We start from the raw sequence: 12,300 nt of genomic DNA on the forward strand, positions 1-12,300 counted from the left end.
TGCTGCCATCTCTGTCCATTTTAGGAACTGTCCAGCGCAGCATATGCTTGCTGTGGGGACTTCCTTTTAATCTGGACAGTTCCTAAAATGGACACAGATGTCAGCAGAGAGCACTGTGCTCGTGATGCCAGCAGGCAGCTCTGTGTTTCAAACGGAAAAGAATTTCCACTGTAGTATTTGGCAACTAATAAGTACAGGAAGGATTAAGATTTTTTTAATGGAAGTAATTTACAAATCAGTTTAACTTTCTGGCACCAGTGGATTAAAAAAAATAATAATAATTTTTTACCGGAGTACCCCTTTAAGAACATCTTGTGCAATGTAAAATCATAAGCCTTCCAGCTGCTGTATGCTCCAGAGGAAGTTGTATAGTTCTTTCTAGTCTGACCACAGTGCTCTCTGCTGACACCTCTGTCCATGTCAGGAACTGTCCATAGCAGAAGAGGTTCGCTGTGAGGATTTGTTCATGCTCTAGAGAGTTCCGGACATGGACAGAAATCATTCCTCTATGGAAAGTCTGTCAGGTTTGACATATTGTGCCTCTAAAGCAAAAAACTGAATTTTAGAATAGCAAAAGTATTATAATGTGGGCTCCAAATAGCAGATCGCGGTGGTCCCCAGCGCTCAGACCGGAATCTAAAACTTATCCCCTATCCTTTGAATAAGGGATACGTTTTGTTTAGTTTTTTTCCATGATACTTTTGCTTTAACCAACCTATATTTATCATCTTTCTGTGCGATCTGTTAACAAGACATCATGTATGAGGGACTGCATGGCATGAAGCAAGATTGTTTTTCTTTATCCTATCTGATTCTTTGCTTGGGAGAGAATCTGCTGAAAGACATTATACTTTCTATTCCCTCTACTGCAACCAAAGGTCTGTGGTATTGCTGAAGCTATTCATGTGGTTATATCTATGGGTTACAGTGACAAATAAATGCTTATGTAATCTTATCAGCTGTATCATCTTGTCACTGATGTATTCTTAAAGGAAATTTCTCACCACTTTTCACGCCAAAACCACTGACCATGCTGGATAGGTAAAATGGACAACTGTTTAAACATGTTTATGTAAATACTTAGGCTAGAAGCAGAACAGGAAAAAAAAAGTTTTAAGTTGTCGTCCCAAGATTAAAAGCTTCTACCTATCCTGCGGTTTAGTTGATTTGTGGGGACCTGACTGCTGGGACCCCTATTGATCACAAGAACTGAGGTCCAGTGTCCCCCAACCTCATTCTCTGATGCTTCAGAACATAGCTGAATTTAGTGCTTGGCAATGCTTGGAAACTCCATGGAGATTGGAGTGCTGGCCTATTTTTATTCAATAGTATCCTGAAATCCTCATATGGGTCTTTCTATCTGGGTTTGCAGTATAGTGCCACTTTAAAAGCTATGCTGCTGATAAATACTAGAAAAATCCAATTTTAATCCAATATAAGTCATTGGGATCCATTCTTCATAAAAGTCATGGCTCTATTATGATCAGATGCCTATAGCTGCACATGATCTAGGTGAGCACTCTAGTTCACATTTCCTTACATAAGTTATTGTCTGTAAAGCTGCATTCACACCACGTTTTTGCAATATAGTTCCTGTATCAGGTTTTTGATGAAAAACGGATTCCTCAAAAGCTGACAAAACTGTATCAAAACGTGTAAAAAAAAATGTTTTTTTAAATATATTATTAAGCATTTTTCAATATACAGAACAATAGAAAAGTGCAAGATCCACAAGGACAATAGTAAAAACCACGACAATGTATAAAGTGCAGAAGACATCTCTATCCATAGCAGTCATGGAACTCAATACAATAACAAAATAAAATCCCCCCCTACCCCCTCAAAAAGGAAGCAATCACTTATCGCCCCTGAAGAAAAAGAGACTGTGTTCCTAGAAGTAAATGTCTTCAATCGCCACAATGTGATCATTCGGAAAAAGGCAAGTACATCTCAGGAAGAGGAGGAAACAGATTGCCTCCTAGGTCCCAAACTATACAAGTGAGTACTGACAATGGCCCCTCACACAGGTAGCCGCAGTCAGCCTCAGCCCAGGGGATCTAAAGGGATAAGTAGACAATATTAAATATCCGGTAACCTCAGAGCCCCTAGGGAACCTCTCAGAGATTACACTCCATACCAAGAGGTGTATCTAAATTGTCATACAATCGCAGCGATCCCCTGAGAGCCAAAGTGAGTAACAATAAAGGATTTCCATTTTTGGGGGAAAAAATGGTGTCTCGGTCAATCTCTAAAAAGGACTTCAATTGGGCTATCAGCAGTGGCAAATCTGGAGTGACAGCGTCCAACCATTTGGTGAAAAAAGGCAACGTAGTGCTACTAAAAGGATTACATGAGGAAACCGCGGGGTTCTCTCCTCCTCTCCCTCCGGTTGTCGTAACTGGGGAAATAATAATGATTATGCTGTAAAGGGGACTCGCACTCTCCAATGGTCCCATATGTACGACTGTATGAGACGCCAGTATTCGGGGGTGTGGGGGCACTCCCAGACTCCATGATACATATTAGTAAGCGGTGCCTTGCATCTGTTTTTAAAGAAAAAAATTTATACATTAACTTTTCACTCCATTATGAATAAAGTTTCACTTGTTTGATTGAAATTCCAAGAAAAAAATTTGCTAAATCAAAAACCGTATGGTGCAAACTAGATGGAACCATAAGCACATACGGTTCTCTACGCTTCCCATTGACCCCCATTTAATAGCAAAAAAAGTATACAGTTTCATTACGATTTTTCACCCGGACCAAAACTGTGCTTAGGCTATGGTATTGTGTACGGGAAAAAACCCGACAAAACCGTACAAGAAGCAAAACTGATGCAACTGGATGCATTATTTAGCATACAGTTTTCAATGGAGTCAATGCGTACGGTTTTCAAATTGAAAACGTATAGGGGAACTGTATAGCAAAAATGTGGTGTAAATGCAACTGTTAATTCACTGGGCTAACTATTATGTTAGGTCTGCGTACAGATATAGATTGGGCTCAGAATACTATAATAATAAAGCAATCATGTTGAATGGGCACTGTCGGATATTTTTTTATATGTTGTATGTCTTGGCAAAATAGTTTTTCTAATATACTTAAAAAAATAAAAATAAAAAAAACTTCCTTTCAAAATCCCACCACTAGAGGTCCCCATACCTTCTGGAACACTGAGTCTGGGACACTTTTAAGGTATACTAAGGGTATACAATTTTTAGCTGCTCGCCTCAATCTAAGCACACTTAGATTTCGCTCACACTAGGCTGTAATAACCCTACAAGCCAGTGGATCTGATTTAGCTCTTGCTTATTGTGATTTAATTTTTAGATTTTTTTTTCACTTTTTTGTTTTGAAATTTTATAATATTTAAAGTGCAACTGTTACCTAAAATGGGCTTGTAAAGCTGCACACACAGTGCACTGGGACAGGGTTTTTCAAACAGTGTCTCCTGCTGTTGCAAAACTACCACTCCCAGCATGCCTGGACAGCCTTTGGCTGTCCGGGCATGCTGGGAGTTGTAGTTTTGCAACAGCTGGGCACACGTTTGGTAAACACTAGACTAGAGCGTCAGTTTACAGTAGCCTTCTTTTTGAGCAAAAGTATGCCTAGAATACGCCCTAGTAGGGGTGTGAATCGCCAAGAATTTGGCGATTCGAATTGCGATACCAGTGTGGCGATTCGATATATCCCGATATATCGTGATACCGTCTAGGTGACGATACATCGCGATATATCCCGATTCGGTCTAAAAAAACAATGTCTTTGACACTTTTATTAAAACTTTATTTTTATTTTTTTATACACTTTATTAGTCTTTTAGGAATCATTAGATTCCTCAGACAGATGAATAGAGTTCTATTGAACTCCATTTATCTGCGATCCATTGATAGAGCCTGGTCCAGCCAGGATCTATCAATGACAGAGCCACGGAGAGCAGGGAAGCAGAGGTAAGCCCTCCGGCTACCTCCACAGTGGATAGCGCTGCGGGGGGGGGGGGGGGGCGATCTAGCCCACCAGGGAGCATACACATGTCCCTTTAGACGCCGCTGTCAGCTTTGACAGCGGCGATCTAAAGGGTTAATAGCCAGCCGCGGCGATCGCCGCATGCTGGCTATTAGCGGCGGCCCCCGGCTACTGAGAACAGCCGGGGGCTGCAGAGTATGGAGCGGGCAGGAGTCGGGAGCCCGCTCCATACACACTGCAGAGCACCGCATGTTGGATATTAGCGGCGGTGATGCATCAGCGGCCCCCGGATACTGAAATCAGCCGGGGGCCGCAGAGTATGGAGCGGGCACTCCGTACACCCAGAGCGCCGCCGCGTCAGATCCGGCTGACAAAATGTGGAACTTGTATCTCCTGATGCCCGGGACATGCTGTTCCGGGGATCAGGAGATACAAATTTCACATCACTAAAAGAATCTATTAAAAAATATTTTGAATCGATTCAGTATCGGCAAGTGAAAAATCGCGATAATCGCGGGAATCGATTTTTTCTTACATCCCTACGCCCTAGTGCACTGTGTGTGCAGCATTACAAGCAGGGATGTGGAATTCCTATCGCTGACAGTGTCTAACGGGATGGGGTTGGGGCTGGTGTCTGAGGCGAACCACTATAGAGGTTAATTGGAGGGCTTACCTCTGATTTCCTGGTGTTCATGGCTCTGTCATTGATAAAGCCCAGTCCAGCCAGGCTCTATCAATGGAATATAAATTTCCTTCTTAAAGTCTAATAAAGGGTAAAAAAAAAAGTTTGACACACATTAACCCCTTCCATATTAAAAGTTCAAATCGCCCCCTTTTCCTATATGTAAACAAAATAAACATATTTGGTATCGCTGTGTGCGTAATTGTACGAAATATTAAAATATAACAACATGTATCCCGAACGGAAAATTACGTAAATGTAAAAAAAAATTTAAAAAGCCAAACCACAGAATTGGTTAAAAGTTAAAATCGATGAAAAAGTCAAATCAATACCAAAATAGTACCAATACAAAAAAACAGATTATGTTGCAAAAAATTAGCGCTCATACAGCCTCATATGCGGAAAAAAATAGCTTCAGGGGTCAAAAAAAGGGACAATTCAAAATAATTTGTGACGGTATGACGGTAACGATACAAATCTGGTATTGCAGTAATCTGGCGGCCTAAAGTATCAAAACAACATGTTACCTCAACCACAAGGTAGATGCTGTAGAAAAGAAATCCACCTAATTTGCTAAATTATCTTTTACTATTTCAGTTTCACTTCACCAATATTTTTTTTGCTTTTGTTTCGGAGCATATGTTATGGAACAATTAAAAGGTATCATATAAGGTACTGACTATTATAGGGCGGGGAGGAAAAAACGAGAGCGTAAAAGTGAGAATTGGCCGGGACAAGTGGATCGTCATGAGGGACAAGTAGATTTTGCTCCATTTTAGTCCCATGGACAAGTAGTTTATTGAGTTTCCACCCCCCTACAAGCCTATTCTACATTATGGCTCTAATTAAAGGCCAAGTTTTTTTTACATTTCTGATTTGTACACAGGATGGATTTTTATGGTATTGAATTGAGACATTTGCTACCAGATCACTTGCAGATGTTTCATACATGTCCCTCCTGTATACGTTATTCTGTATTTACTTGGCCTGTGGTCTTGGCAGCTGGATATATCTGAGGGGATGATGTGCTACTGTTTATGAATGTATTGTATGTTCTGGAGTAGTTCTGTCCTGAGCTGATCTTAGGAACTGCGTCCGTCCGCAGGCTTGAGATGAGGAATGTGTCCAGAACGCCCTCCATGTTACACATAGCTGGTCCTAGGCATACAGAATGACAACACATCGCTATCCCACAAGCGGCCAGTTACCAGATCTGCTCTGAGACTAATCTACTCTACAAGATTTATTACTATCCTCATTCATCCCTACAGGAACTTACAGCAGCAATGCGGAAACATTTTATTTATTTTAAAGGGTTTTCATGTTAATGGCAGGCAGTTACATAGGCTTTGGACTATTTATTTATTTTATTTTATTGGTTTTTATTATGGTGCAAAAATATATATTCTATCGGTATTAAACATTTTGCTTACTTTTCCTTCTAATCCTGCTGCAGTTTGCGGGCTCTATTTTCTCGCATTTTGGGTACCAGTCAAAACCTAAAGCTCTGAAAATGACAAAGGTAGTTACTAGCTGTACAGTCAGAGGAGATTTTGCACAGAAACATTGGCTTCCGATTTTGATCCCTTAGATCAGTGTTTCCCAACCAGGGTGCCTCCAGGTGTTGTTCCCAGAGGCTTCCAAAGGCTGTACATGCATGCTGGGAGTTGTAGTTTTGCAACATCTGGAGTCACCTTGGTTTGGAAACCCTGCCTTAGGGTGCGTTTACATGGCCATCTGTCCGTGTTTTTTCTTTTACATCCATTTGTACCAGTCTGCACTCATTTACGTTTTTTTTTTGTTTTTTGTTTTTTTTACTGCAGAAAAAACTGCACATGCACTATTTTTTCTTCCATCCAAAAAAAATAAATAAATTTAAATGGAAAAAACGGCTATAGTAAATTTAACATTGAAGTCTATGGAAAACAGATGAGCCTTTAATGTCCTCTGTTTGCATCTGTTTTTTTCCAATCTGTTTTTTGATCTGTTTTTACTTCTGAGCATGCTCGGAACAAAAAAAATAAAAAATAATTCGGTTTAACTGAACAATAACATAAACAAACGGATAACATCCATTTGCATCAGTTATTGACGTTTTTTTTGTTTTAAAATCCGTTTTTATTTTTGATGAGAGAAGAACAGGACGGGTCTAGATGGACGTGTGAACGCAGCCTTAGATGGCACAGTTGTAATATAAATCTTCCCTAAGATCCATTTAATAACCACAATATTTTTTTAAATCGCACATGAAACAAAATATCATATAAATGCACGATTTTATTTAAATACATCATGATAAAAACACAAAAAAGGCAAATAATTTCATGATGAATAATCTGTTTACAAATATATAAATGTAGAATGGATGATCTAGTGTGTATGTGTGTGCTGTGAGGAATACACGCTGTCCCAGCTAAGAAGGGGGAAAAGTTATACCCAAAATAGTAAACCCAAAGATAAAGATGCACAAAGTAAGGACAAGAAGAAAAAAGACCTGAATATCCAGCTAACAAATTTAGACCACAACACAAAAAAATTTGGGTTACATATTATGGATGATTTGGAAAGTTTCCAAATTGGTTATCTAAGATCCATTAAGCAGCAATCTTCTTCAGAGCATGTTGGAAGTTGTAGTTTTGAAACAGCTGGAGGCACCCTTGTTGGGAAACATGAGGAAAAAATGTAAAACATGAGGAACCTGGTGATTCTGCACCAATGGGTCATTTTGGACAAAGTACAGACAGGTTATTATCACAGTCATAGTGAAGTGATCCCCTTACTGTCCTGTTCCTAAATGTCTAATATTTGGGACTGTATCGGCCATTTTTAGGCCCCTTTCACTACAGGTATCATCCTGTAAAAAAACCTCCGTTATTACTCCCGGGAAAAAATCCCATTGATGTCAGTGGTATTTTCTGACCATCCTTTTGCATCAGGCATGTCTGTTTTTACTAATGTCAGTTATTTTTGCCGGCACAAAAGACGGTGCATGCCCTAATTTTTGGTCCAGCAAAAAAATGTAGAAAAACCGGACGTTAAAATTTAACATTGAAGTCTATGGGAAATGGATGTTCAAAAAAAAAAAACATCCGTTATCAATTATGGTCAGGTTTTTTAACATCCATTTTTTGTACTGAGCATGCTCAGTACAGCGTTACACAAAAAAGTTAAAAACCTGATTTAAAAAAAAAAGGATGTAACTGGTAATAACGGATGATAACTGAACATCAGGTTTTTTAAGAAAAAAAAACATTAAAAAGAATGGATGATGTTCATCAGTTATTCTTTCTTTTTTTTCATCCGTTATTGCAAAATGACGGCAGTAAAAAAGCAGGATGAGACCTGTAGTGTGAAAGGGGCCTTAGGGGGAGATTTATCAAAACCTGTCCAGAGGAGAAGTTGCTGAGTTGCCCATAGCAACCAATCAGATGGCTTCTTTCATTTTTGAAAAGGTCTCTGAAAATGAAAGAAGCGATCTGATTGGCTGCTATGGGCAACTCAGCAGCTTTTCCTCTGGACGGGTTTTGATCTCCCCCTTAGTGTGTGTGGATGTGTCCCGCTCTGAGGTTAAGCAGATGCTGCCAGATCTCCAGCACAGCTTTTTTTTCGTGGTGCGTTGTAGGTCACAGTTTTGCATCTTGCTGTTTTGTAGGTCTTTTATTTTGGGATGTAGTTAGTGTGGGATGTGTGCTTGGCTAGGGTTGAATTTCGCCCTTTGGGCATAGACTAGAGGAGCTTCTCCTGCACTCGTTGTGTGGATGGAGTGACCCATGATCTGCTTAGCTTGTCCACATTAATTATGCCATGTGATCGGGTGGCATTAAGCATTAGCAGCTCGTTTCTGCTTAGTCTGGCATTCGGCAGACTTCTCAGGGAGCCTCAGATTTTGCCTGTAATGGCGAGTGGCGGCAGAAAGCTTGGTAAGTGGAATAGTTAGATTTTTTTCCTGTGCGGGGCTGAGCCGCCGTCCTTTATCATCTCTGTAAACTATGCTCCTCCTGATGTCTTCTCTTCTCCTGCAGTCGATGCTGATGAGATCAAACGACTGGGGAAAAGGTTTAAGAAACTCGATTTGGACAACTCCGGATCCCTAAGCGTAGAGGAATTCATGTCTTTACCCGAGCTGCAGCAGAACCCCCTCGTCCAGCGAGTAATAGACATATTTGATACTGACGGGAACGGAGAGGTCGACTTTAAAGGTAAGCATGTTGTGTAGCCTTGCAGGGGTCACCGGATGACAGTGTTTCCCAACCAGGGTGCCTCCAAATGTTGCAAAACTACAACTCCCAGCATGCCCGGACAGCCAAAGGCTGTCCGGGCATGCTGGGAGTTGTAGTTTTGCAACAGCTGGAGGTACCCTGGTTGGGAAACTCTGCCGTATGACATTAATATGCATGTGATTTTTTGCATTGTGATTTATTTTTTGTTTGAATATCTTGTATACCTGTTACAAATGTCTTTCACGGTTAAGGCTGCGTTCACACGGCCGTCTATACCCGTATTTTTTTTCAGTCGTTATTGCATATTGAAATAAATATCATTGATGACAACTTTTATTTTTATTTTTTTTAATAAACTTCTGTATGCTTTGTTTATTTATTTTTTTTTTACGGGAGAAAAGATGGTGCATGCAGTATATATATTTTTTCCCTTTAAAAAAACAAAAACAAAACTGATATAATGTAATATTGAAGTCTGTGGGAAACGGATGAGCCTTTAAAGGACGACTGCAGCGCAATATACACTTATCCCCTATCTACAACATAGGGGATAAGTGTTTGATCGCAGGGGGTCCGACCGCTGGGACCCCCCCCCCCCGAGATCTCCCTAACGGGGCGCCGCCATTAGCGCTCATAGTGAGCGCTAAGGCGCGTAGCGTCGACCTAGAGGTCGACGGTGACGCCCCGTCTCCTCCCTGTCCCCATGCAGTTCTATGGGGGAGTCGGGGAGGCACGAACACTGCCTCCCCGCCTCTCCCATAGAGATGCATGGAGGAGGCGTGCCGGCCGCAACGTCATGCTGCGGCAGGCCCACCCCCTGCACAGGAAAGCCACGGCACAATCGCAGCCCCATACAGGAGATCGTGGGGGGTCCCAGCGGTCGGACCCCCTGCGATCAAACACTTATCCCCTATCTTATAGATAGGGGATAAGTGTATATTGCGCTGCAGTTGTCCTTTAAAGGGAGGGGTACTCTGGTGGAAAACTTTTTTTTTTGTTTGTTTAAATCAACTGTTGCCAGAAAGTTACAGATTTGTAAATTACTTCTATTGAAAAAAAATCTTAATCCTTCCAGTACTTATTAGCAGCTGTATACTACAGAGGAAATTATTTTCTTTTTGGATTTCTTTTCACAGTGCTCTCTGCTGACACCTCTGTCCATGTCAGGAACTGTCCAGAGCCGGAGAAAATCCCCATCGCAAACATATGCTGCTCTGGACAGTTCCTAAAATGGACAGAGGTGTCAGCAGAGAGAACTGTGGTCTTGACAGAAAATAAATCCTAAAAGAAAAGAATTTCCTCTGTAGCATACATCCGCTAATTAGTCCTGGAAGGATTAAGATTTTTTAATAAAAGTAATTAACAAATCTGTTTTCCTTTCTGGAGCCAGTGCATTTAAAAAAAAAAAAAAAGTTTTCTACCGGACTGATGTCATCTGTTTGCATCTGTTTTTTGATCCGTTTTTACTTCTGAGCATGCTCAGAGCAAAAAGAAAATAAAAAACGTTTTTTGTTTAACTGAAAAATAACAGATCCAAACGGATAACATCAGTTTGCATCCGTTCACTTCAGTTTGTTTGTTAAAAGAAAGGTCAGTGAACCTCAATAGCGGGACGGAAGAGAAAGGTTGTGTGAACGCAGCCTAAACTGTGCCAATAAGTATCTCGGCCGGTTTCAGATTAAGTTGAAGGAAAAGGGCCAAGGTGATTTGCAGCTTTAAGGCTCTTTAGACGTAAGACCTATTTGGCACTTTAATGCGTAGATCTTTGTACTGACGTCTGCCTGTATACACGGCATAATGCATTAGGCTACATGCTGGACAAATGGCTTTGCAGGCTTTTTACAACCTTTATAGTAAGTGCTTATGTTATTAACGTGGATTTGTAAGGTCCCTCATGCAATGAGTGGGCAGGATAGGTTGTAGAGACATTGGGGGAGATTTATCAAAACCTGTGCAGAGGAAGAGTGGTGCAGTTGCCCATAGCAACCAATCAGATTGCTTCTTTCATTTTCCACAGGCCTCTTTAGAGGCCTGTGGAAAATGAAAGAAGCAATCTGATTGGTTGCTATGGGCAACTGCACCACTCTTCCTCTGCACAGGTTTTGATAAATCTCCCCCATTGTGATTTTGATCATCTAAAAAGCACTTTAGGCATTGATAGAACTGCTTTTTCACCTAAATTGTGATTGACATTTGTAAGTGTTTTGGTTCCACTGGGTTGTTTTATAGCTTTGTATAGGAGACTTTAGAGAAATCATAGTTAAGAAAAGGCTCCTGGACCTGGGAAAGTAGTCATCGAGGCAGTCCCCGTTGCTACTTCTCAGCCCTGACTGACCAGTCTTTTAATCTGTCAGTGTTTCCCAACCAGGGTGCCTCCAGCTGTTGCAAAACTACAACTCCTAGCATGGCCAACATCCTTTGGCTGTCTGTGCCAGCCCTCTCCAGCTGCAGCAAAATGCTACCAGGGCACGATGAGAGTTGTAGTTTTGCAACCGCTGGAGAGTCAGAAGTTGGGGAACACTTCTATAGAGTAGTTATGTGATTGGTTTCCTAGTACAGAGGTCTCACTGGATCCTGGTGTTTTAGTCAGGACTTCAGCTTAAAAGGGTACTCTGGAAAAGCTCTTCCTTTTTTATTTTTATTATTTTTTTAAACAGATTTGTAAATTACTTCTATTTAAAAACGTAATCCTTCCAGTACTTTTTAGCAGCTATATTGTAAGAGCTGCTAAAAAGACAGACTGATATCTATAAGATATAGATTTATTATGGATGCATCATAATCTAACTTTGTCTGTTCTCTTTGCAGAGTTCATTGAAGGAGTGTCACAGTTCAGTGTTAAAGGTGACAAAGAACAGAAACTGAGGTGTAAGTGTTCACAAATACCAATGTGTTGCATGTGCTGAAGCGTCAAAGCATAGTAAATAGACGTTCCCCATCTGAGTACAGGCAGCAAATTGTATATGATGCACATGACCTTGCTATAGAAGCCCTGTAAACTGGTTGTCCAGGATCATGAATAGGCTTAAAGGGGTATTCCAGGAAAAAAAAGTTATATATATATATATATATATATATAATCCACTTAAGGCACTTGTCCGTACCGTATGTTGTTAGGTCTCCCAATAATATGTAGAACAATTGATAGCGCAAAGGGAACCTTTTAAATTATTTTATTGTATAAACGTAACACTCGTGGTAGTGATTAAAATGTATTAGCCACCATACACTACTTATATTGCCGCATCCATTTATAAAGATGTATCACAAGTTATAGTCCATTTGTTCCTTTCGGCCACAATATTCATTAGTGCGTTTTTAAAGTGCATATGTGAGTGTGCGTTTTCTACTTATTATTCCAGGTGCGCTAGTACATTAGTAACCTCTCTTCTGTACGCGCCTCTCACACACCTTGATTGTCCATGTGTGGTA

General features: G+C 40.6%; 1 protein-coding gene across 2 annotated transcripts in view; it reads left to right on the plus strand.

Annotated features, from left to right (window-relative positions):
- The window catches only part of PPP3R1 (protein phosphatase 3 regulatory subunit B, alpha), an 83,862-nt gene that overhangs the window by 55,166 nt on the left and 16,396 nt on the right, over positions 1-12,300 (plus strand). The window contains exons 1-3 of one of the 2 annotated variants that reach the window (XM_056567908.1): positions 8,299-8,568; positions 8,671-8,847; positions 11,677-11,736. In XM_056567908.1, the coding sequence (XP_056423883.1) occupies positions 8,448-8,568; positions 8,671-8,847; positions 11,677-11,736 (358 nt within the window). In that variant the 5' untranslated portion in view covers positions 8,299-8,447. Of the gene's footprint in view, positions 1-8,298; positions 8,569-8,670; positions 8,848-11,676; positions 11,737-12,300 lie in introns of those variants that run through there. The other variant, XM_056567909.1, reaches the window with a different exon arrangement.

Source organism: Hyla sarda, chromosome 3 (genome assembly GCF_029499605.1).
Source record: "Hyla sarda isolate aHylSar1 chromosome 3, aHylSar1.hap1, whole genome shotgun sequence".
Classification (NCBI taxonomy): Eukaryota; Metazoa; Chordata; class Amphibia; order Anura; family Hylidae; genus Hyla; species Hyla sarda.